Source organism: Microcebus murinus, chromosome 1 (assembly GCF_040939455.1).
Source record: "Microcebus murinus isolate Inina chromosome 1, M.murinus_Inina_mat1.0, whole genome shotgun sequence".
NCBI classification, from domain to species: domain Eukaryota; kingdom Metazoa; phylum Chordata; class Mammalia; order Primates; family Cheirogaleidae; genus Microcebus; species Microcebus murinus.
In genome coordinates, this window is record NC_134104.1 from 62,061,783 (window position 1) to 62,088,896 (window position 27,114).

The following is a 27,114-nucleotide window of genomic DNA, read 5'->3' on the forward strand; positions in this document are numbered from 1 at the left end:
GCTCCGCCCCTTGACCTTTGCTCTGGTGGGGGCGGGATTTCCTGTCTCGTGTTTGCGAAGACTCCGTCCTGAGGCCTAGAACTGAGAGTCCTAACGTCTAGCGTTGTGGTTGCAGAGCTAGCTGGCCGCAGATTAGCTTGGGCCTACTGCACGGGTACTCACTCGTTTGTGACGCTACCTGTCTCTCCCACGGCACCTCCCGGCGGCCTTGGGGTCCTAAGCGCCAAGTGTCCCGCAGGTCGGGAGAGGGCCATGGAGGTGCCGCCGCCGGAGCCACAGAGCTTTCTCTGCAGGGCACTGCGTCCTTTCCCCCGAGTGTTTGCTGCCGAAACTGTGGCTGCTGACTCGGAGGCCCTTGCGAAGGATCAGAAACTGCCTATCTACGTCCCAGAACCCTATTACCCGGAATCCGGATGGGACCGCCTCCGGGAGCTGTTTGTCAAAGAGTAAAAGTGCACCGGGGCGGTGGGGGTGGAGGGCCGCGAAAGACGGGTTCTGCCGCCTGGGTCATCCTGGGACGAAAAACCCCAGGGATGGTATGGTTTAAAATGAGATTTGAGGTTCTATTTGTACCCCAAGGTTGTATACTAACACTGCCATTGGATGGTTTTGTTGTTGACAGGAAAGTTTTTAAATGGTAAAGGTCAAACTCTCTGAAAGTCTGAGATATTTAGCAAATATAGTCTTAAGTGTGATCAGCCCCCTGATTTTACAGATTTGAAAAGTTGGGCCAATCTAGTATTAAAATTAGCCCAGAACCCATGTCTACAGAAATCCACTCCAGTGTTCTTTTTCATATTTCAATTGATCCCAGACTTTGTTATTTCATGACCATTAACGTCATTACCCCGTATACCCCCACAATGACAATTGGGGAAAGAGAGTTGTTCATTTTTTATTTTGACACACAAAGAATTAAAAATAGTAGCAACTATTGCTTCATCACTTTATAAAAGAAATTAGCTGTATTGTAAAACAAAAAGGATATTTTAAAATAAAGGATAACTTTGAATTGAATTGATTTTATCTCGTGAAAACTCGGGATATTGAATTCATTAATTTATTTATTCATTTATTAATTACTGGTGAGAAGTTTGCCCTTACATGAATTTATCTACATTGTGTTATCAAGTAATTAAATTAAAATTTGAAGCTTCACTATGTTGCTGAGATAGTTGGAGCTGGCAGACTTGTGTTTTTTGTTTTTGGGGGTTTTTTTTGAGACAGAGTCCCGCTTTGTTTGCCCAGGCTACAGTGAGTGCCATGGCGTCAGTCTAGCTCACAGCAACCTCACACTCCTGGGCTCAAGCGATCCTGCTGCCTCAGCCTCCCGAGTAGCAGCTGGGACTACAGACATGTGTCACCATGCCTGGCTAATTTTTTCTATATATATTAGTTGGTCAATTAATTTCTTTCTATTTGTTCTCACTCTTGCTCAGGCTGGTTTCGAACTCCTGACCTCAAGCAATCAGCTGGCCTCGGCCTCCCAGAGTGGTAGGATTACAGGCGTGAGCCACCATGCCTGGCCCAGACTTAATTACTGGGCCAGTAATTGTTTAATTACTCTAGGTTTTATCATTTTAAATGATGAGACATTTTAAAGATAATGAGGCATCTTTACTCAGTGATCCCTCCACTATTTGAGATACTTGTGAAAGATCCTATGTAGTATATAACACAAGGGGGTTATTTTGATTATAAACCACAGAATGTTGAGTTGAAAGAAACTTGAAAAATAATGTAATTTCATGCTCCTCTCCAGGTCATGGATCAGGTCAGGGTTTGGAGAGATTGTGATCTGGCTGCAAGTCAGTTAGCAGTGAGTGATAGAATGGGGACCATAACCCCATTGTTACTTATAGACTAGGTATAGACTAAGTCCATTCCACCACTGTTACTTTTCTTCTTCACCATTCATTAACTGTTTGGACCAAACCTTATAACTTCTTAGAGCCTCTATTTTCTTACTGATAAGATTGAGATAAATATCGCCTATATCATAAAATTATTCATAGTATTAAAAAAGAGGCAAACATGTTCATCTTCTGACTTGTTAAATCTTAAACTGTTAAATCTTAATCTTGTTAATCTAGAGACATTTTATCTTTTCCAAGTTCTACCGTAGATCAGTTTTTATGTAGATACTCTTTTTAATCTTATTCGCTATAAAAGATAAAATATAAAGTTCAAATTATAACAGTTTTCCTGTTGACATAAGTTTAAAAATTACAGTTTTCTAAGAGATTTTATTTAAATTTCTCTCTTGTAGGAACTATAAAGACAGATTCTGATTTCAGAAATGTTGTGGTTGTTGACAATTAGAATTAAACACTTGTACAGTCTCTGAAAAAAGCAAGTTAGTGATTAAATAAGATAACATTTGCTAGTTTACTTAGGAGGGCTGTTATTTATGGTAACTTAATACTTACAGCTATTTGTTAGAGCTGTTTAAAGAGGACATCTTAAAAGCTTGATTAGCAGTTGTAGTTTCTTATGCATTTGAGAGTAATAAATAGTAATTTTTCCTTTTTATTTTAGATTGGCATGTGCTGCCCACTGCCTAGTGATCTTTCTCAATGCTTTTTATAGTACAGGCCTATCTGAGCATGTCATAAAAAGTAAAGTATTTAGTAAGATAGGGTTTTATTTATTTATTTTTTGTATATCCAACATGTGTATGAATGTTTTCATTCATACACTGCCCTAAAATCTCCGGGCAGTTTGTGTGGTTTCTAAAAGTTAGCTTAAAAATCAAAAGGGGAAATAACTGATATCTACATTCAACTCACAAATTCTTCCTGTTTCCGGGGATAGGGTATAGGTATAATAGTCATCAAATAAAAGTATCTTTAAAAAAACTTTTTGTTGGAGCATGATACGCATTTATAAAAATGTACATAAGTATACTGATCAATGAATTTTCACAAACTGAGCATAGCTGGTTACCTTGTACCTTTCTAGTCACTGCCTTCCCAAGAGTAACCACTATTCTAATTTCTCTCTCTTTTTTTTTTTTTTTTTTAACTGAAGTGCAGTAGTGCAATCACAGCCCACTGTAACCTCAAGCTCTGGGCTCAAGTGATCCTCCTGCCTCAGCCTTCCTAGTAGCTGGGACTATAGGCACACACCGCCATGCCTGGCTGATTTTTAAATTTTCTGTAGAGGCAGGGTCTCACTGTGTTGCCCAGGCTGGATTCGAACTCCCCACCTCAAGTGATCCTCCTGCCTTGCCTTCACTATTCTAATTTCTAGCAGCATAGCTTAGTTCTGCCTGATATTTGTGTTACTTTAAATATAACTACACTGTTTAATTCATTAGAGGATTCTATCCATAATGAAAAGTCTTGTGGTATTAGCATTTGGAATAATTCTGATCATAGAGTCTTTTGGAGAGCAATATCCATAAGCTAATCCCAAATAACATTGTCTTTTTGATGTTTTAGTAAACAGCAGAGAGCTTCAAAGGAACTTCAGGACATCCTTAAGGCGGCAGCTTCAGCAGGCGTCATTGGCTGGGCATATGGGGGAATACCAGCTTTTGTTCATGCTAAACAACGCTACATTGAACAGAGCCAAGCAGAGATTTATCATAACCGGTTTGATGCTGTGGTATGTACTGGATACTTAGCAATTCACTGAATACTTAATAATTTATATGTGAGATTTGGGGGAAGAGTTGTAGAATATCAGAGTAAAGAAATGATGTGTATACTTAGTAATAGTGGAAGCACTAAGGCTAAAGTGCCTACACATGGCTTGTCAGCCACTGTGGCTCTTCTTTCTGAAATACATTTCTAATCCCCTGCAAAATCATCAATGCTCAACTGTAACGTAGTTACCTCATTCACAAAGCCTCCATGATTACAATAACTCACACTAGAATAGTAATTAACATTTATAACTTTACAATTTATAGAGTGCTAACTCATTTGTTGTAGTATTAGATTTGTATATCAATTCTGTTGCATAGATGAGGAGACTATAGCTCAAAGAGTTTTTTTAACTTTTTATTTTGAAAGTAAGACTTAAAAGTTGCAAAAATAGTGCAAAGATTTCTTATATACCTTTCACCCAGATTCTCCACTTGTTAACAATTTACCGTGTTTGCTTTGTCACTCTTTCTTTGTGTAATATGAACTATTATTTTTTTTTCTGAAGTACTTGAGAGTAAGTTATAAACATGAATACTTCAGTGTGTATTTTCTAAAAATAAGGACATTCTTTTATATACCCATAATTATAATTATCAAGATCAGGAAATAAACACTGATATAGTACTATTATCTATAGACCTTATGTAATAGTTTGTCCCACTAATATCAGTAATTTAAAAAATAAATTAAAAAAATGGCTGGGCATGGTGGTTCACATTTGTTATAATCCTAGCATTTTGGGATGCTGAGGCCAGAGGATCGCTCGAGCCCAGGAGTTTAAGGTTGCAGTGAGCTATCATGATGCCACAGCACTTTAGCCCAGGCAACAGAGTAAGACTCTGTCTCAAAAAAAAAAGTGTAAAAAATAAATTTTATTTTCTGGTCCAGAATCTGATACTGGATCTCATAATGAATTTGCCAGTCATGCCTCTTTTGTCTCCTTTGGTCTGTCTTCTTTGTCTTTCATGACTTTAACTATAGGCCATTTATTTTATAGAATATCCCTCAATTTGGGTTTGTTTGATAGTTTCTCATGATTAGATTCAGGCTGTTTTTTGGCAGGAATACCCTAGAATTTGTGTTGTATCCTCCCCAGTACGTTGTATCAGAAGCACATGATATCTCTTTGTCCCTTTATTGGTTATGTTTACTTTAGTCACTTGGTTAAGATGGCCTCATCCAAATTTACCCACTGTAAAATTACTATTTTTTTCCTTTGTAGTTTTTCCCTTTATATTAATTACTAAATATTTTATGAGCACTTGTTGGATACTTTGAGACTATGTAAATTTCTTATTTTTCATAAAATTTCTACCCTCTAGTTTTAGCATTTAATGATGATTCTTTCCTGAAACAATTATTACTGCAATGGTTGCCAAATGACCATTTTCTAAAGTCTGTCATTCTTTCTACCTTTTTTGTCCAGTATTCTGCTCTAAGGAAGTGTCTTCCTTTCCCCCCTATTTATTTATTTATTTGTTTATAATTTTTTTATATCAGTATGGACTCATGGATTCTTATTTTATTCTATAGTTTACAATTCATTACAGGTTGAGCATCTCAGAAACCTGAAATATGGAATGCTACAAAATGCAAAACTTTTTGAGTACTGACGTGACACTCAAAGGAAATGCTCATTGGAGCATTTTGGATTTGGGATGCTCAACCAGTAACTATAATGCCAATATTCCAAAATCCAGAAAAAGCCTAAACCTGAAACACTTCAGGTCCCAAGCATTTAAGATGTCAATCTGTGCTATCCTTATTTATTTATTTATTTTTTGAGACAGAGTCTCGCTTTGTTGCCCAGGCTAGAGTGAGTGCCATGGCATCAGCGTAGCTCACAGCAACCTCAAAACTACTGAGCTGGCCGGGCGCTGTGGCTCACGCCTGTAATCCTAGCTCTTGGGAGGCCGAGGCGGGCGGATTGCTCAAGGTCAGGAGTTCAAAACCAGCCTGAGCAAGAGCGAGACCCGTCTCTACTATAAATAGAAAGAAATTAATTGGCCAACTGATATATATATAAAAAATTAGCCGGGCATGGTGGCGCATGCCTGTAGTCCCAGCTACTCGGGAGGCTGAGGCAGAAGGATCACTCAAGCCCAGGAGTTTGAGGTTGCTGTGAGCTAGGCTGACGCCATGGCACTCACTCTAGCCTGGGCAACAAAGTGAGACTCTTTCTCAAAAAAAAAAAAAAAAAAAAACTACTGGGCTTAAACAGTCCTACTGCCTCAGCCTCTCAAGTAGCTGGGACTACAGGCATGTGCCACCATGCCCGGCTAATTTTTCTGTATATATTAGTTGGCCAATTAATTTCTTTCTATTTTTATAGTAGAGACGGGGGGCGGGGAGGGGGTCTCACTCTTGCCCAGGCTGGTTTTGAACTCCTGACCTCGAGCAATCCGCCCGCCTTGGTCTCCCAGAGTGCTAGGATTACAGGTGTGAGCCACTGAGCCCAGCCTATTATTTATTTGATACTCAAAAATGCCTAAATTTGGACACTTGGAGCACTTCAAGCTAGCTCCTGTGTCCTTTCAATATGTCCCCATCATTCTTTAAGTGGGCCTTTACTTTTTGGCACAGCAAAATATTTCTGGCTCATCTTTTACTTATCAACCACCAGCCCTGGAATTAGCCATTTCTCCAAGGAGCTTCTTTTAGTTAAGAATGGTATTTGGAAACCAAGATCTATATGCTAGGTGTGCTCATTGCTACTGGGTTATCCTTGCTTTTAGGTCCTAGGCAGACAGAGCTAGGTAATGTGTGTGTATGTGTGTGTGTGTCAGAGAGAGATTTATATACACATTCATACATATATCTGTATCAATGTCCATCTACCTATCTATTGAAAGCCATGAGTTCATACTGATAACCTCTCAGAGAAGTTTTGGCTTTCCCAGGATCATGTAATAGTTAAGAATCTGCTCAAAGGTTCTCTGATTCTTTAAAAATCCACTTTACCCCATGATACTGTACCAGACTTGTTCCATGGTGGTCTAGCGAAAATGGGCTATGGAAACAGACAAAATGTCTTCTAATTCTGACTTTATTCCTTACTGGCTGGGTGATGTTGATTATAAACTTCCTCCTAAGTTTTAGTTAAAATGAACATTCTCTTCCCTTCCCGAAGAGAATGTTACAAAGATTAAATGAAGTAATGTGAGAGTGGTCAGCAAAATTTAGTTTTTTTCTTCCTCTGTTCCTTTCCTGAATATCTGTATTACCTTAATCCTTACCCTTTTAAATATAGCATTTACTCAGTTCTTTATGTTTTTCTTTTTCCAAGTTTTCTTGACTATAAAAGGCATGTCTAATACTGGTTTTATATCTTTCATGGTGGTTGACACATAGATTCTCAGTAGATACTTAGTTGATGGATTACTTGGTTGACATTAGCAATTCTTAGTTCCTTTCCTCCCTTCTGATAGAATATAGAATCTATGTTGGACTTTTACTTAAGCCTCGTTACTTAAAGAGTGATATTTCTAGAGATTTTCTGTTGTTCCTATTTAAGTATACCTGATTAATCCATGGCTGAAATTCCTCCACCATAGTTCTATAGTAAGGAAAGTATCAAGGTATCTTGGAACCTCACACCTTTTTTCATTAACTTTAGCAAAGTGCACACCGTGCTGCCACACGAGGTTTCATTCGATATGGCTGGCGCTGGAGTTGGAGAACTGCACTGTTTGTGACTATATTCAAGTAAGTTCTCTCTGAATTATGAGATACTAAATTGTCTTGCTATTCTTTTAGGAGTGTATCTTTTGAGCAAGTAGGCTTATAAAAACTGAACACCCACATGAAAGTGATTCACAGTGCCTTTTTCTCAAGAATTTTTATCTGTCTGTGTAAAAGACTGGTCCAGTTGTTCCTCCTCTATGATGGAGATCTGGAACACATTAAAGGGTCCTAGACTAGGACCAGGGATTGATATAGTAGGCTCTTCTAAATATCACTTCAGTGAAAATAGCACTCAAAAAGGTAAATGGGATGTGCTCTAAATCTTATATTCCTTTTTCTCCCTTCTTCCCAGCACAGTGAACACTAGTCTAAATGTGTACCGAAATAAAAATGCCCTAAGCCATTTTATCATTGCAGGAGGTAAGACATTTTTGTTCTTGTTTATATTTTTCAATCTTCTCAAATATGGATTTGATTTAAATGTATAAGGACTTATAAATCAGAACTACGGAACTCTTTGGTTGGTCTTGTAACACATCATTCAACATTAATGCAAAATATATTTATGGAGAGTATTGTGCTTGGCCCTTGGTATACTTAATGAACAAGATAGCAAGGTCCCTGCTGTCATTGAAAGTTAAAGTCTAATATGGATGGGAAAAAAACGAGTTGGTGTGACAAAAAGTAACAAATGGTGGGGCAATGGAATCTAGTAAGGACAGGGTGGTCGGAGAAGGCCTTTCTGAGGAAGTAACATTTAAGCTGATACCTAAAGAATGGGAAGGAACAGCCTTGGAAAGAGGAGTGTCCTAAGCAGAGGAAACATCAAGGGGAAAGGCTCGGAAGCAAGAAATTTCCTTCAAAGCAGGTTAATATGATTCAAACAGAGTGAAAGGAAGAGTAGCTTGAGATGAGACTGGTGAGTTGAGGTAGGAAGTGACTGGATTTTTCATGGTATGATCTTGGATTTTATTTTACAGCTCTCTTCCTCTAGTAGGTACATCCTCTTTTAAATGAGCATTAAAAATAGAAGGTAGAATGGTGATTACCAGGGGCTGGGGTAGGGAGGCATGGGAAGATGTTGCTCAAAGGATATAAAATTTCAGTTAGGAAGAATAAATTCAAGAGATGGATTGTACAACATGGTAACTATGGTTAATAACAATGCATTATATACCTGAAAATTGCTGAAAATAGATTTTAAGTGTTCTCACTAAAAAAGAAAGTTAAGTATGTGAGGTAATGATATGTTAATTAGCTGGATTAGCCATTTCACAATATGTACATATTTTAAAACATGTTATATACCATAAATACATATAATTTTTATTTGTCAATTTAAAAAATAAATAATTTTTTAAATGAGTGTTAAAAAAAGAAAAAGCATTTTAGAAAGGTAAATGAAGTTAACTGCCACATATACTTAATCACTCACGAATTCATGTACATTCTCTTACATACAGAAACACACACAGTTATCCTGAATATAACTTTCTTAAAATGAAATAATCTCAAGCATACAAAAGGTTGCAAAATAAAAACAATAATAATAAAGCAATCTATGCCCTTTACATAGAGATTTAGCCATTGTTACCAGTAACCTCATTTGCTGTATCTTCTTGCTCGTAAGTTTGCTCTCTCTCTTTCTCTACATGTGTGTATACACACATAGGAAAACATATACATAGAAATAATTTGAACTTAAAATTTTAATGAAAACTTTTAAAAATATAAATCTAGAAATAGTTGGGCGTGGTGGCACCTTCCTATAGTCTCAGCTACTCGGAAGGCTGAGGCAGGAGAATCACTTGAATACAGGAGTTTGAGTCTGTGATGACCTACACTTCAGCCTGGGTAACACAGCAAGACCCCATCTCTTGTGGGGAGGGAAAAAAAAACAACAAATAGACATTAATAGCATTGGAGCAGCTAGAATTTGCCATCTTTAAGTTGCAAACACTTTTGCTTGGTTTTGTTTTCCTCCTCCCACTTTCTTACTTGCTCTTGCTATGTTCTCTGGCATATGTTCTGTTAAATGCCAGAACCAGAAACCAAGGAATGATGTGGTCTTGCTCTTTATTCTCTTCTTTCCAAACTTCTATTCCTATTAACTACACTCTTTAAATATTTAGAGAATCCCTCACCTCTTCTTTATTCCCACTGCTACTATCACATCTTCACTGTTTCTAATCTTGGTGTGCTTCACTACTTCCACTTCTTATCTAGGTACTTTTTTGAAATATAAATATGATTTTAACACTTTTATGTTTGAAATTTTTCTGTAGTTTCCCATCACTTTGATGTTGATTCTTGATCCTCCGTGCACCAATCTTTTGCTTCAGCCTTATAATATTGGATTTCCCATGTTCCCATGTTCGTGCTTTACATGAATTGGTCCCTCTTCTTTTTTTTTTTTTTTTTTTTTTTTTGAGACAGAGTCTCGATTTGTTGCCCAGGCTAGAGCGTGTGCTGTGGTGTCAGCCTAGCTCACAGCAACCTCAAATTCCTGGGCTCAGGCAATCCTGCTGCCTCAAGCTCCCGAGTACCTGGGACTACAAGTATGCGCCACCATGTCTAGCTAATTTTTTCTATATATATTAGTTGGCCAATTAATTTCTTTCTATTTATAGTAGAGATGGGGTCTCGCTCTTGCTCAGGCTGGTTTCGAACTCCTGACCTCCAGCAATCCGCCTTCCTTGGCCTCCCAGAGTGCTAGGATTACAGGCGTGAGCCACCGCACCTGGTCTGGTCCTTCTTCTTGAATGCAGTTTTCCGCTCCCACAATTAATTTTGTTTGGCTTCTACTCAAAGTACAGATCATTTGTCAGCCTCAACTTCTGTAGGGAGTGCTCCCTAGCCCCCATTTCCCCATCTTTAGTTCTTGTTAGGTGTTTCTGCCTTGTGTTCTCATAACTCACTATAAATAGTTTTACCAAAGTATTTATAACACTATATTGGAGCTGTTTACTTGTTTTGCTTCCCACTAGACTGACTGACTTGAATTCAGAAAAACTATTTGCCTTTGTTAACACAATTACTTGACACATAGTAGATAGTATAAATTTTTCTTGATTGAATGTAAAATTATTAGTAAAATAAGTAAAAAATATATCTGATACAATATAAATTTTTATCTCAAACCAGCAACCAACGTCATACTTAGTGGTGTAACACTAGAGTAATTACTCCTTAAGTCAGAATAATGTTGAGGATGTCTCTCCTTAACCATGAGTCTTTAGCATTGGTCTGGACATTCATAAAATATATTTTTCAAATGTATTCAAAATATATTCTGGAATGGCTAATTTAGGAGCTTGGCAAATCCTTTCCCCAAAACACAGCAATAAAACTGGATGAAATTTTCTAAAACAACCGATTAAAAATGCTGGAAATCGACCAAAAGCACACAACAAATTGAGAAGCATTTTCAAGAATATCTGTTGAATCTTGGTAAGAACAGTGGGAGTCTGTGGTTATTTCAGCCTGAGGGTGCACCCATCACTTACCCCCCAGCTCCTTAGTCCAGATGTTTCACAAAGGCAGGACAGGCTGAGAGGACTAGCAGTTCTGCTGCTTGAGGGGGCTGATGTTATTTGGAGCAGAGCACAGAAAATTTCATGCCTAGGAATTTGCTAAAAACAATTGCAAACAATCAGGGAATGATAACATCACAAAGCTAACCTGAGCTTTTCATACTGTTTAGGGCAAGCAATAGACTGGCAGACCAGGCAGAGTTTTAATGGGGATAGCGAGGAAACTAGGACAGTCAAAGAAAACGTTAATAAGATCCTACTTATAACCTGGTACTCTGGAAGATTACAAGCATATATAAAGATTCAGACATACTCAGGAGAGACTGGTGAGGACCCTAGAAAGCCAGTGCCAATCATATTTCAGAAAGTCACAATCCCAAATGCCATAATCTTGAATGTTGAAATCCTGAAAGATAAAAATTTACAAAGATTAAAATCCATAAAGTCTAAAATCCCTAACATCTAAAATCTCCTAAATCACAATTCTGAAAGATTAAAATCCCAGATGTTCAAATCCTAAAAGCTAGGTTCTGATGCACTAATCCCTTCGGATTAGTGCATTTTTGGTTGTATGCAGGATACTTGCATCATATTAGTTTGCATAATGTTAATTATCTTGTTATTGTCTTTTGGGGAATTAAGTATGGTTTAAGGAGATGCATATGGGTGCAAAATTGACAAGAAGTGGACTTAATTTTAGGTGTCAACTTGACAAATTTTTGGAATTAAATTAGTACTAATCTGAAGTAATTTATGATGAATTAAGATACATATTGTAATCCCTAGACTAATAAGAAAGCAATTTATTAAGGTATTACAGTGATCAAAAAGACATTAAACAGGATATGTAGAAAACAAATAGCAAAATGGCAGACCTACATCCAACCATGTCAATATTAATATTAAATATGAATGAATTTAACACCATTGGTGTTTTTTCTCTTAACAAGTTAAATATTTCAATCCACTCTCTTTTGGTTTGCATGGTTTCTGAGAAGTCTGAGGTGATTATTATCTTTGCTTCTCTATGGGTAAGGTTTTTCTGGTCCTTTGGCTTCTTTCAAGATTTTCTTTCTTTATCTTTGATTTTTGCACTTTGAAAATGATATGCCTAGGTGTAATTTTGGGGGGCATTTATCCTGCTTAATGATTTCTGAGCTTCTTAGATCTGTGGTGGGTTGTCTGACTTTAATTTGGGGGAAATTCTTGGTCATTGTTGTTTAAAGTAATCTGTTCCTTTCTCTTCTCTTTCTGGTATCCAGTTACACTTACATTATACCTTTTTTTTTTTTGAGACAGAGTCTCACTCTGTTGCCTGGGCTAGAGTGCCGTGGCGTCAGCCTACCTCACAGCAACCTCAAATTCCTGGGCTCAAGCGATCCTTCTGCCTCAGCTTCCTGAGTAGCTGGGACTACAGGCATGCACCACCATGCCAGGCTAATTTTTTCCATATATTTTTAGTTGTCCAGCTAATTTTTTCTATTTTTTTTAGCAGAGACAGAGTCTCACTCTTGCTCAAGCTGGTCTTGAACTGCTGAGCTCAAACCATCCGCCTGCCTTAGCCTCCCAGAGTGCTAGGATTACAGGTGTGAGCCACCATGCCCGGCCTACATTATACCTTTTTAGTTGTCCTACAGTTCTTGGATATTCTATTGTTGTTTTTATTTTTTTGTACATCTTTTTTTTCTTTGTTTTTATGTTTTGCAAGTTTCTATTCACATGTCTTCAAGCACAGAGAATCTTTCCTCAGCTGTGTCCAGTCTATGAATGAGTGCATCAAAGGCATTCTTTATTTCTGGTACAGTGATTTTCATCTCCAGCATTTTTTTTTTTTTTGGTTATTTTTTAAATTTCCATCTCTCTGTTTACATTGCCCATCTGTCTTACTTTATCCATAGAGCCTTTAGCATATTAATCATAGTTGTTTTAAATTATTTGATAATTCCAGTATTCGACTATATCTGAGTCTGATTTGAGTGCTTGTTATCTCTTTTCAAACTGTATTATTGCCTTTTAGTATGGCTTGTAATTTTGTTCTTGTTAGCTGGACATGGTGTACTGGGTAAAAGGAACTGTGGTAAATAGGTCTTTAGTAATGTGGTATTAAGGTGTGAGAAAGGGAAAGTATACTATACTCCTGTGAGTAGGTCTTAGTCTTAGTGAGCCGGTTCCTCTGAACTATTAACTTCATAAGTGTTTTTCAGGTTTTTCCTCCCCTGACATGGAACAGGATAGCTAGAGTGGGTTGGAATTGGGTATTTTCCTTCTCCCACATGAAGGCTAATGCAGATTGCAGTTGGATATTCTCCAGATTGGTTAGTCTCCAATAAACACCAGTAGGTTAGGCCCTATAAAATTGTTTATCTTGAGGCAGGCCTTGTTAAAAACACATTAACACAGAGGAGGAAAAGACAGTGCTTTTAGATAGGAAGGAATAAAATTTAGTATGTACAGCATGGCCCCACTTTGTTTTTAAAAATATTTTGTTTGGAAGACTAGAAAAAAAGACTAACTCATTCCTGACTCTGTGTAATGGTATTTTTATTTATTTATTTGTTTTGAGACCGAGTCTTGCTTTGTTTCCCAGGCTAGAGTGAGTGCCATGGCATTAGCCTAGCTCACAGCAACCTCAAACTCCTGGGCTCAAGCAATCCTCCTGCTTCAGCCTCCCGAGTAGCTGGGACTACAGGCATGCACCACCATGCCTGGCTAATTTTTTATATATATATTAGTTGGTCAATTAATTTTCTTTCTATTTATAGTAGAGACGGGGTCTTGCTCTTGCTCAGGCTGGTTTCGAACTCCTGACCTTGAGCAATCCACCCGCCTCAGCCTCCCAGAGTGCTAGGATTACAGGCGTGAGCCACCATGCCTGGCCTGCGTAATGGTATTAAAGGTGATTTTTGTTGTTAATTTAGAAAATTTACAAAAAGGAATATATAATACTTAAATAAAAAATATCAACCTCAAATGTTTTCTTTAAAAAGTATTACCACCTCAAATGGTGTTAGTTGCATTATGCAGTGGAAGAGGAAAATGAGCATGATTATGTACAAGTAGGAAAAAAAGAGGCCCCTGCATGCACTGACCACCAGGTGGCATTGTAAGCCAAATTCTGCCTGCCGTCCTACCTGAGAGGTGCAGGGTAGCAGTACAGAAGGGGTGAGGTAGGGGAAGGCATGGGCTGAAGGGGCTAGTAAAGCTTTTTCTGTTTTTTATTTTAAGAAAGCTTTCCTTGAAGAAAGAAGAAATGGAATAGGTAGAAGGGAAAAGATTTCAAATTTTTAGGGGAGATAGGCAAAAATGAAACAGAAAGAAAAGAAATTGGCTCACACCAGTAATCCTAGCACTCTGGGAGGCCAAGGAGAGAGGATTGCTTGAGGTCAGAAGTTGGAGACCAGCCTGAGCAAGAGCAAGACCCCATCTCTACAAAAAATAGAAAACTTAGCCGGGCGTGGTGGCAAGTGCCTATAGTCTCAGCTACCTGGGAGGCTGAGGCAGGAGTATCATTTGAGCCCAACAGTTTGAGGTTGCTGTGAGCTATGATGACGCTACTGCACTCTAGCCAGGGCAACAGAGCAAGACTCACACACACACACAAAAAAAGAAATTAGATTCATGGAACAGGTCAGGGATTTATTTTTGTAAAAGGAATTGGCAGAGTAGATAGGTAGCTACCTGTATTGGCATTTTAGATTCAGGAAATCTAGGCTGTAGTGGTATTTTAATGTTGGGTTCAGAAAGCTCACTCAGGTGTTTGTGTCCTTCTTATGGAAGAAAAATTTTAAAATGGAATTTTAGTATTTAATTATGATTTAATGTTGCCTTTTTTTTAAACAGGTGTCACAGGAAGTCTATTCAGAATAAACTTAGGCCTACGTGGCCTGATGGCAGGTGGTATAATTGGAGCCTTGCTGGGGTGAGCATTATTATGGTTTGATTTTAAATTGGCACAACTTTCATTAATGGATTGACTATTAAAAAATCTTACTAATTTCTAAAGAGCAAATTTAATCCTTAGAGCCTATATAAGATCTCCAGTCTTGTATTGTCAGTAGCTTTTACTGTCCAGTTCTAATTCTACCCCAATTGTTTATCTTATTTACAGTTTTTACTTAAAGTTTATTTTACTTACAGTTATCACAATACAATTGTCACAATAAATAATTTAACATTGATTCAATATAACTATCTAAGATAGGGTCCTTATTCAAAATCCCTCTTCACTGGGTAAAAATGCTTTAAATATACTAACACTTGAAACTATTTGTAGTTTGAACAAAGGTATTTATAAGGAAGAGGAAAAAGGAATAAGAAACACTTAATAAGCATATTCTGTAACAATTTTGGGTGAGATTTTGTTTAGCTTCATAAAATTTTTAGAAGTTTTCTTCCTCAACTTTTTATTTTCAATAGTTTCCAACCTATAGAAAAGTTGAATGAATTTGTATATTGAAACCTTCACCTAGATGCACCAGTCCAACACTTTGGCTATTTGTTTTCTGTCTGTTTCCTTATGTGTGGGATATGTATGTATTTCTTTCTCTTTTTTGTATGAGTAAACTATGCCCTCATGACACTTCACCCCCAAATATATCAGCATGTATCTCCCAGAATGAAGAACATTCTCCAATGAAATCATAGTATAATTATCACATAAACAGTATTTTAATATAACTATTTAAGTTAGAGTCTATATTCAAAATTTGTTAATTATAATAATGATCAAAATGTTTTTCAATGTTTTTGATCATCCCTTCATGTTTAGATTTATATTAAATGTTTTTGTCGGGAATCCAATGTAGGTGAAGTTGTGTCCTCAGTGTATTACATCAAGAGACATATTATGCCATCAGTTATAAGTAATATTAACTTTAATTACTTGATGTATTTTTTTATTGCTATGTAACAAATTACCACAAACTTAGCTGCTTAAAATAACACCCAATTATTATCTTACAGTTCTGTAGATTGTAAGTCTGGGTGGGCTTCTCTGCTCAGGATTTCACAAGGTGAAAATCAAGGTGTTGGCCAGGCGAGGCTCTCATCTGGAAGCCCTGGGGAAAAACCTATTTCCATATTCATTCAGGTTGTTGACAGAATATAGTTCCTTGTAGCTGGAGGTCTCCGGTCCCTGTTTCCTTGCTGGCTATTGGCCAGACTCTGCTCTCTATTCCTAGAGGTCACCCACATTCCTTCTCACTGGGCTGCTTCCATGTTGTTTTGTTTTGTTTTGTTTTGTTTTTTTGTGGTTTTTTTGAGACAGGGTCTCACTCTGTTGCCTGGGCTAGAGTGCAGTGGTGTCCTCATAGCTCACTGCAACCTCAAACTCTTGGGCTCAAGTAATCCTCCTGCCTAACCTTCCTGAGTAGCTGAGACTACAGGCATGCACTACTACACATGGCTAATATGTTTATTTTTTGTAGAGATGGGGTCTCGCTATGTTGCTCAGGCTGGTCTTAACTACAGGCCTCAAGTGATCCTCCCACCTCAGCCTCCCAAAGTGCTAGGATTAGAGGTGTGAGCCACCGTGCCCAGCCCACCCTTCAATGTTGAAACCAGCCACAGTACGTTGAATTCTTCTCATACTTTGAATCTTAAACTTCCACTCTGCCACCAGCCAGAGAAAACTCTGCTTTTAAGGGTTTACTCAGATTATGTTCTTTTTCATTACCTCAAATTCAACTGATTAGTAACCTTAATTATATCTGTAAAACTCTCTTTTGCCATGTAACATAATATAGTCGTGGGTATAATATCATATTCACAGTTGAAGGATTAAGGCAGGAAATTTTGAGGGACCATTTTTTAATTCTGCCTACCACATTTTGTTAAGGTGGTATCTATTTAATTTTTTCATTGCAAAAGTATCTTTTTCCCATAGTAATCAATAAGTACTCTGTAGGGTGGAACTGAATATCCTGCTCTCCAGCCATCTTTCATCTAGTGGTTTTAATGATCCATTGATGATCCATGGTATATTCAGTTATTAGAAAGGTGATTGCAAAATGGTGTTGTACTAGTTCTGTCAGTTCTTCAATTTTTATTAGTTGTTATTTATCTAAAAGAGTTCTCTCTTCCCTTCCACCTATTCACCCCTCTTTGCACCTCTTTTTCCAGAAGAGGTAACACTATAAATTTAATGATTTTTTTTAATTTTAAGTTTTTCTAAAAAATTCAGCATGTCATGATCTACTGCTAACATTATTTTTGTTGTAGTGTTAATAAAACAGCTTGGTTTGAAGGGAAAAATTATAGAAGTTAGCAGCAAAAATAATTTTTTTAAATTGTGGTATAAAACACATAGCATAACATTTACCATCTTAACCTTTTTAAATGTATAGTTCGATAATGTTAAATATATTCACATTGTGTGCATATGAACTTCTTGGTCTTGCAAAATGATACTTTATACCTGTTAAAGACTAATTTCTTCTCCCATTCCCCGGAGCCCTCAGCAACCATCTTCCTATTTCCTGTTTTTATGATTTTTATGACTACTTTAGATACTTCATATGAGTAGAATCATATTTGTCCTTTTGTGATTGGCTTATTTCACATAGCATAATAATATCCTCCAGGTTCATCCCTGTTGTAGCACAGGATGGGATTTCCTTCTTTTTGATGGCTACATAATATTCTATTGTATGTGTATATCACATTTTCTTTATCCATTCATCTGTTGATGTACATGTAGGTTACTTCCACTGAGCAAAAATAGTTTTTAAAATTAGGTTACTTAAATTGTAGCCAAAAGGAATTTAAGCTATATCAATGTCAAAAACTCCTTCTCTTTGAGAACCCACAAACCAAATTTTCTTCATCACTGTAATAATTATTATCTAAATTATTTTCACAATGAGTAACTATTAGCATTGTGGATGAGACAATTGTGACAGATTCTGGAAGTTTGGGATGTTTTGGTCCTACCTCCAAAAGCCATTAGCGGTCCACCCCAACCAAAAATGCCTTCCACAGTTCCTGTACCCCAGGGGTGCTGATGCATTTCTGGACTAGAAATTTTATTTCTGAGAGATCTTTGGTATGGAACTACTTACTAGAACTTACCATAAATATATATATTTTACCTTTTGGTTTCTCATTCCTGGTTTTAAAAAAAAATGGAGCCAATTTCTAGATCTGTTTTTTGTACCAATTAACTTTAGGCAGTTTCAGTGATTGTTTTTCTCTGTTATTCAGACAAGGAAGGAAACTGCCTCAATATATTTTTCTTTGTCTGGCAAGGATGCTTTAATTATCAAATGTTCCTCTGCCAAATGGTGAAAAAGTAGCTCTGGTATTGCTCATGCCTTGAAAGAGAGGCTCACCTGTTGTGTGGTCTACTGACTCGTTTCTCTCTGCTTTCCCCTCAGCACTCCTATAGGAGGCCTCTTGATGGCACTTCAAAAGTACTGTGGTGAGACTGTCCAGGAGAGAAAACAGAAAGATCGAAAGGCACTCCATGATCTGAAACTGGAAGAGTGGTAAGGAGCATGTTAAGACTAGGAAATCTGACTTTCCTAACTCTCAGTCTTACGTAGTGGTGCTGTTAGTCACATACGCTAAACTACCACTCAGTTCTCATGAGAATCTTTCTTTAGATACTCATTTTTACATTTCAGGTAAAAATGTTGTAAATCTTATTTGGTTGCATGTTTTTTTTTTTTGTTTTCCTATGTTCTTGACTGCATAGGAAATTACCTAAAGGGAATGCATATTAAGGAGTGAGCTTACTTGGCTAATTATTTGAAAGGTGATATGCCCTTTTATGTGTATATCTAGAAGTGATACAAAGCATGTTAAGTCTGCACATTCAAAGATTCTACTTCTTGGTGTAGACGCAGAGGAACTAGGTAGACACAGTGGCTGCTTATGGACCAAATGCCACCCAGGAGCATGAAAACTTGCCTGTTCCATCTGATCATTTCCTGGGATCCAGTTATCTGGGGTAGGGTAATCAGACTGAAAGCAGACTTTTTGCAGATTCCATGTAAAAATCAATATAACAGACTTCCATCTAGTATTCCTGAGTACAAGTGATTCTCACAGTTCTGCTTCCTGGGTACCTAAGATGGCATCTGCTGCAGCTATTGTTTATGTTTTGATAGTTGGATAGATGAGAAATAATTTTTTTCTAGTGTTTTTATTTGAAACCTTCATTTCTGCTCAACATGCATACACACACAGAAATTCTTAACAGTTATAAGTCTATTGTTCAAGGACTTGGGTTCTGTAGGAGAAAAAGCATTGATTTTGGAGCTCCAATGAAAAACTGGGACTAAATCTCAGCTAGACTCAGAGTTAGTTATATGATCTTAGATATTTTCCTTAATGTAAAGTCTTCAGTTTTTTCACCTATTCTAGAGGTAGAATCATTCCCCTTTGCTCATTAAATGTTTGTTTCGTTCCTTCCTATTGGTGGTAAGAGGGCAAGCGAGACTTGCAGTTATCTAGCTTCTAGGATGAAGCACTTAAAATTCTGAATGGCAGCATAAAATCTGGCATCATGGAAAATTAAAAGGATAAAAGCATTAGGTTATTTCTAGTTCTCTAGGTGTCATAAGAGCTTTCCTTTTTGAAAAGAAGCTTTGAGAAAGGTTAGAAAGGTAAGGAAAGTATATTGGTTATTCGCCTCTGATATCAGATTTTATGGAATAATTAATACTTGGGAAAATATGAACAAATAACTATTTCCATAAAAAAAGAAAACGAGGGGGAAAAAGTCACAAAAGTTGATGAGTGATTTAGAGATAGAAAAATTTAAGAATGGATAATGCTCACCTGGGACCTGCCACTCCTGGTGACCCTACCTCCCTGACCAGCAGACCTACCACACACCCACATGTGCCCCTCTAAGACCTGAGAATGGCCCTCTTGGTGACCCTTGTCCCCAGTAAAGCTGTGCTGCAGCCTCCAGAAACTCAAGATGAAGCCACCGAGGCATTTTCAGACATTGCTGACATTGCTTACTGCTGAAGTCACATAAAGCCTATACTACTGTGTCCACCCAGAATCAAAGCCAAAGTACCCTACCCAACTGATACTATAGGACCTACTTGCAGGAAAAAGTCTTTCCCTATGAAAGCTACTTCATAAAATTAGAAGCAGTGACTGTTCCACCAGATGTGCGGATAGCAATATAGGGACTCAAGAAACATGAAAAAGCAAGGAAACATGAAGTCTCTAAAGGACCATAATAATTCTCCAGTAGCAGTTCCCCAAGAAAAGGAAATCTATGAAATGCCTGAAAAGTAATTCCAAATAATTATACTATTAAGTAATCAGAGCAAGATACAGGAGAATACACATAGGTAATTCAAGTAAATCAGAAATATAATTTGTGATCTGAATGAGAAATTCAACAAAGAGGTAGATATCATAAAAAAGAACAAAACAAATCTTGGAACTGAAGAATCCAATGAGTAAAATAAAAAATACAATCAAGAATTGCAACAATAGATCAAGAAGAATTTCCGAACATGACAGCAGGTCTTTTGAAATACCCAGTGAGACAAGAAAAAGAATAAAAAAGAATGAAGAAAGCCTACCAGACTTATGAGATATGATGTGAACAAATATTTGGATATTATAGCACTTCCAGGAGGAGAGGAGATGGCAAAACACATAGAAAACCTATTTAATAAAATAATGATCAAAAACTTCCCAAGTCTTGGGAGAGATGTGGACATCCAGTTTAAGGAAAGCTCAATGATCCCCAAATAGATTCAACCCCAAAACGTCTTCTCTAAAGCACATTATAGTCAAACTGTCAAAAGACAAAGGGATAATTCTAAAAACAGCAAGTGGAATGTGGCAAGTCACAGATAATGGAATCTTCATTAGACTAACATCAGATTTGTCAGCAGAAACCTTATAGGCCAGGAGAGAATGGGATGATATATTCAAAGTGCTAAAAGAAAAACCTTGCAGCCAAGAATACTATACTTAGCAAAGATATTCTTCAGAAATGAAGGAGAAATAGTCTTTTCCACACAAGCAAACATTAAGGGAATTCATCACCACTAGACTGCCCTACAAGAAATGCTTAAGGGAATCCTGTGTCTGGATATGAAAGTATAATAACTACCATTATGAAAACACATAAAAGAATAAAACTCACTGGTAGAGCAGATACACAAATGACAGAGAAAGAAATCAAACATTATCACTAAAGAAAACCACCAAACCACAAAGATAAACAGAGAGGAAGAAAGGAACAAAGGATATGTAAAACAGAAAACAATTAACAGAATGACAGGAGTAAGTCCATACCTATCAGTAACAACATTGACTGTAAATGGTTTAAATTACCCTATTAAAGGCTGGGCATGGTGGCTCACAGCTGTAACCCTAGCACTCTGGGAGGCTGAGGCGGGAGGATTGCTTGAACTCAGGAGTTTGAGACTAGCCTGAGCAAGAGTGAGACCCTGTCTCTACTAAAAATAGAAAAATTAGCCGAGTGTCGTGGTGTGCACCTGTAGTCCCAGCTACTTGGGAGGCTGAGGCAGGAGTATCACTTGAGCCCAGGAGTTTGAGATTGCTGTGAGCTAGGCTGACACCACGGCACTCTAGCCCAGACAACAGGGCAAGACTCTGTCTCAAAAAAATAAATAAGTAAATAAATTCCCCTATGAAAAGATACAGACTGACTGAATGGATAACAAAGAAAAAAAGACCCAAATATGTTCTGCCTATAAGAAACTCACTTCACTTGTAAAGGCACAGATAGACTAAAAATAAAGAGATAGAAAAAGATATTCCATGCAAGTGGAAACCAAAAACAAACACGAGTAGGAATCCATGAGTAGTACCAGAAAAAATAGGCTTTAAGTAAAAAATTATAAAAAGAGACATTAACACCAGTTCTTCTCAAATTGTAAGGGAATTTCCCCTAACTCATTTTATAAGGCCATGATTACCCTGATACCAAAACCAGACAAGGATACATCAGAAAAAGAAAACTACAGAGCAACTTCCCTGAGAACATAGATGCTAAAATCCTCAACAAAATACTAGCAAACCAAATCCAAGAGCACATCAAAAAGATTATATACCATGATCAAGTGGGATTTTATTCCATGGATGCAAGGATAGTTCAGTATATACAAATCAATAAATGTGATACATCACATCAACAGAATGAAGGATAAAAACCATATGATCATCTCAGTAGACACAGAAAAAGCATTGGATTAAAATTTAACATCTCTTTATGATAAAATCTCTCAACAAATTAAGTACAGAAGGAAGGAACATTTCTCAACACAACAAGGCCATATATGATAAACCCACAACTAACGTCATACTGTATAGGGAAAAGTTGAAAGCTTTTTCCTCTAAGAACTGGAACAAGACAGGGATGCCCACTCCCACCATTTCTATTCACTATAATACCAGAAGTCCTAACCAGAGCAGTTAGGCGAGAGAGAGAGAGAAAAGAAAGAAAGAAAAGAAAGAGCATCCAAATTGGAAAAGAGGAAGTCATATTGTCCCTGTTTGCAGACAACATGATCTTATATCTAGAAAAGCCTAGTGACTCCACCAAAAAACTCTTAGAATAGATAAAAAAAAAAATTCAGTAAAGTTGCAGGATATAAAGCCAACATAACAAAAGTCAGTAGTATGTCTTTACAACAGTAATGAAGTGGCTTAAAAAAAAAAATCAAGAAAGCAATCCCATTTACAATGTCTACCAAAAAAATAGGAATAAATTTAACCAAGGAGGTGAAATATCTCTACAATGAAATCTACAAAACAATGATGAAAGAAATTGAAGAGTGCACACACACACACACACACAAAATGGAAAGACATCCCATGTTCATAGATTGGAGGAATTCAAACTGTCAATATGACCATATTACCCAAAGTGATCTACAGATTCACTACAATCCCTACCAAAATTCCAATGATGTTCTTCATAGAAATAGAAAAAATAATCTTAAAATTCATACGGAACCACAGAAGACCCCAAATAGTCAAAGTAATCAATCCAGAGCAAAAAGAACAAAGCTGGATCATCACATTACTTGACTTCAAAATATACTGCAGAAAGCTATACTTACTGTTGAGAAATAGGCTAAGAGACATGAAAAGTTTTAGGAGTTTTGAAGGGATTTGCCTTGAAGGAATCTGTGGACATGTTAGTTCACAGAATAGAAGCTGCTTCCAACAAGGGAGGCATTGTCAGAGGATTTTTGCAAAGCAACATTTCTTCTATGCTGCCGGCCATCACCTTAAGCTTTTATGCAAGGCAGAAGCTCAGTTTGGGTCCTTGGTGGAGAAGCTGATTAAAATGCCTGCCCAGAAGATAATGTGCAGCTGGAACTATCCTAGACTTCAAGGTTATTCCTGCTTCACTCCTGACCACATGTCTCTGTGTTTAGAAGAAGTAAGTTAGAGTGGTACACAGACTCAGTATTCTCATTTTATACATTTTATCTTTAATTTGTATGCTCAGCTAGGTCTCTTTCAACTTAGGGCTTAACATGCTTATTTTAGAAGAATTGCATAACCATCTATTCTTGTAGACAGAATTAGGTAAAGTTCCCCTGGAAACCTCAAAAAATGAGTTATAATTCTCTAACAAAAGACAACTATTTGCTGTAACAATGAATACTGATGTGGGATTTCAGTCATGGCCTCACAGCTCATGGGAATGCTGGAGGTCCCCTAATTCCCCCATCATTTAAACTGCACTTTGTCTCTGTTTCAATCATTTCTCCGTATATATTATTTCTGTATTTCCTATTATTTCCAAATCCCTTGTGACAATCCTGCCTTGGGGCCTGTTTTGCTGGGAGAGTAGCTAACTCTCGGCAACTTACTAATCAAAAAAGCATGGAAGTGGCACTTAAACAGACACATAGACCATTAGAACAGAGTAGAGAACCCAGGAATAAATCCACATTTGTATAGCCAACTGATTTTTGACAAAGGCACCAAGAACATACATTGGCAAAAGGATAGCTTCTTCAATAAATGGTGCTTGGAACAGTGGATACATATGCAGAAGAGTGAAACTAGACCTCTATTTCTCACTATATATAAAAATTAACTCAAAATGGATAAAAGACTTAAATGTAAGACCCAAAGTTTTAAAACTACTAGAAGAAAACACAGGAGAAATACTTTAGGATGTTGGTCTGGGCAAATATTTTATGAGTAAGACACCAAAAGCACAGGTAATGAAAGCAAAAGTAGACCAATGGGATTATATCAAACTAAAAGCTTCTGCACAGCAAAGGAAATAATCAACAGAGTAAAGAGACAACCTGCAGAATGGGAGAAAATATTTACTAACTGTTCATCCAATAGGGGATTAATATCCAGAATATACAAGGAACTAAGTCAACAATATAAACAAATAATCCAATTAGAAAATGGGTAAATGATCTGAATAGACATTTCTCAAAAAAAGACATACAGGTGGCCAAAAAGTATATGCAAAAGTACTCAACATCACTAATCATTCGGGAAGTGTAAATAAAACCACAATGTGAACCCATTTTACCTCAATTAGAGTGTCTATCATCAAAAAGACAAAAAATAGGCCGGGCGCTGTGGCTCACGCCTGTAATCCTAGCTCTTGGGAGGCCGAGGCGGGCGGATTGCTCAAGGTCAGGAGTTCAAAACCAGCCTGAGCAAGAGCGAGACCCGTCTCTACTATAAATAGAAAGAAATTAATTGGCCAACTGATATATATATAAAAAATTAGCCGGGCATGGTGGCGCATGCCTGTAGTCCCAGCTACCCGGGAGGCTGAGGCAGAAGGATCACTCGAGCCCAGGAGTTTGAGGTTGCTGTGAGCTAGGCTGACGCCACGGCACTCACTCTAGCCTGGGCAACAAAGCGAGACTCTGTCTCAAAAAAAAAAAAAAAAAAGACAAAAAATAATTCTGGCAAGGATGTAGAAAAAAGGGAACTCTCACAAACCATTGGTGGGAATGTAAATTAATTCAGCCATTATGGAAAACAATATGGAGGTTCTTCAAAAAAAAAAAAAAAGTAGAACTACCCTGTGATCCAACAATCTCATTACTGAGTATTCAGATCAGTATATCAAAGAGATATCTGCACTCCCATGCTGTTTGCAGCACTATTCACAGTAGCCAAGATATAGAATCAACATAAGTGTCCAATAACAAATGAATGGGTAAAGAAAATATGGCATATATACACAATGGAATACTATTCAGCCATAAAAAGAATGACATCCTGTCATTCACAGCACCATTGATGAGCCTCGAGGACATTGTTCTAAATGAAATAACTCAGGCATAGAAAGATGAGTTCTCACTCATATGTGAGAGCTAAAAACAGTTGACCTCATAAAAGTAGAGAGTGCAATCATGTTTACTAGAGGCTGAGGGAGGGGGACATAGAGAAGGAGGTATAGGAGAGGTTGATTAACAGAATTAAACAAACCAAGAATCTGAAAAATTGCCTGGTGAGCAGAAAATGTGTAAAACTGACTTTAGAGGTATGGAAAAAAGAAATGGTCAAATCTGTTTGTGAGGAGTTGAGAAGAAATTATTCGTGACACTGATAATCACTTGAAGGAAGATACTAATACTTGATTTAGAAAAACTGCTGATCTGTTATTTGGAAAGCAGGTTTTAACTCTTTGTAAACATACATATATAATATTGTCCTATCTGACTCTTCCTACCTAAATTACCATTGTTATAGCCTTTGTCTAGTTCCTGCAAGGTCTGGTGGTAGAAAGTTTAACAGAATGGCAGGGTGCTCACATTTCTTCAGCCCTGGGAGCAAGAGGACAGCCAGGCTTTGAACCTCATACCTTAGCGCAGGATGTGTCAGCTTCCACACATAACCCTGTGAGAAACCTAGGCCCCAGCATACTAGAGTATTTTATGGATGAGAGCTGCTGCCACAACAGTATCCACTTGGTGATGTGGGAATCATACTTGCCTTGTGAGTAGAACAGGTTAGGAGAAAAAAAAGTTACTATATTTGAAGTACAAGGAGCAGTGTTTACTCCTATGTTGTCTTACCAAAGTAGGGAGAGTAAGACAAATACTGTCATTTTTGTTTCAAATCTCTGTAAGAACTAAAGAAATGATGCAGTACTTGATATATCTGTTTTATTGTTTGATTACAGGAAAGCCAGACTACAAATTACTGAGCTCCTCCCTGGGGAAATTGAAAATAACTTACAAAAAAATCAATCTGAGGAGGATGCTAAGAAAATTGAAGAACTGCTAAACCTTCCTAGAAACCCTTCAACAGCAGATAGTCAAGAGAAGGACTGAAAATGCTCTGGACTTGAAACTCAGTTGGAGAATTGAAGGGAGCTGTGTTGCTATACCCATTGCATGTGACAGGCCACTCTTTGGTCAGCCTGCTGACAAATGTAAGTGCTGGCACCTGTGGCAATGACTTGCTCTGATCTTTTTTCAACCATGATTGGAGCTATTATGCTCTCACTTTATTTATTCTTAAATTTAAATACAAATGTAAATGATCTATCAGTCAATCTGTACACATATATTTCTTTTCCCTGGATTTTATGACACTGAATAAAACATTTCCTAAAAGGTGAATCCTACCATTAAAAAGGTACTCTAAGAATTACTGGGAGGAGAAGAAAGAACCAGGTAAGGCAAATGGCCTATGAAACTTGTGTGCCCTTGCATCCCAGAGGCCGAATGGGCCTGAATATATGTTTGGTTTTGATTTTAATAAAAATCAAAGATGATTCCTATGCTATTTGGAAATACAAATTTAACAAAAAGGAAGTAGATCAGCATTATTAAAGAAACAGTCCAACTTTGTTTCTTCTCTTAGTCCTGCTGACAAAGTATTTGTGGAATTGTATGCATCAGTTACTGAGCCTACACTTGACCTTAGCCAAAAGCAGAGGAGGGATGCAGGAGTTACTTAGAACGGACACATAGTCCCTCCACTCAAGGAACTTGCTGCCTATGAAGGAAGCTATCCTGCAGATTATAACTGATACTAAATGAGAAGGAAGAAAATTACTGTGTTAGTGTATGGAGAGGAAAAAACTGCTAGTATTTTATGTTGTTCTTAGACCTCTCTGATCCTACTCTGAGAATACTTTTATTCCACAAGAGCAAGGTTTGTGAAGCAGCATGTGATGTAGTAGCGAAAACCCTGGGCTCTAGAGGCAGACCACTGGCTTTGATTCCAGCTGTGTGGCTTAGCAGCTTTGTAACAGATAGCAAAGCCATTTTACTTAAAGTATCAGTTTTCTCATC

General features: G+C 37.4%; 1 protein-coding gene across 1 annotated transcript; it reads left to right on the forward strand.

The window, feature by feature from the left end:
- The first annotated feature begins 5 nt into the window (after positions 1-5).
- On the forward strand, positions 6-26,436 carry TIMMDC1 (translocase of inner mitochondrial membrane domain containing 1). Its single transcript, XM_012780584.3, has 7 exons — positions 6-446; positions 3,444-3,609; positions 7,270-7,358; positions 7,690-7,757; positions 14,711-14,789; positions 18,244-18,354; positions 25,995-26,436. The coding sequence occupies exons 1-7, from the start codon at positions 253-255 to the stop codon at positions 26,143-26,145; spliced, it is 858 nt and encodes a 285-aa protein (XP_012636038.2). The 5' UTR covers positions 6-252; the 3' UTR covers positions 26,146-26,436.
- The last annotated feature ends 678 nt before the right edge of the window (positions 26,437-27,114 follow it).

Excerpts from the sequence above, each read along its gene's own strand:
- TIMMDC1 (XM_012780584.3), top strand. The coding sequence starts at position 253 with ATGGAGGTGCCGCCGCCGGAGCCACAGAGCTTTCTCTGCAGGGCACTG. Across the intron at positions 447-3,443 it reads CGGGAGCTGTTTGTCAAAGA|TAAACAGCAGAGAGCTTCAA; the intron begins GTAAAAGTGCAC and ends TTGATGTTTTAG. Across the intron at positions 18,355-25,994 it reads GATCTGAAACTGGAAGAGTG|GAAAGCCAGACTACAAATTA; the intron begins GTAAGGAGCATG and ends GTTTGATTACAG.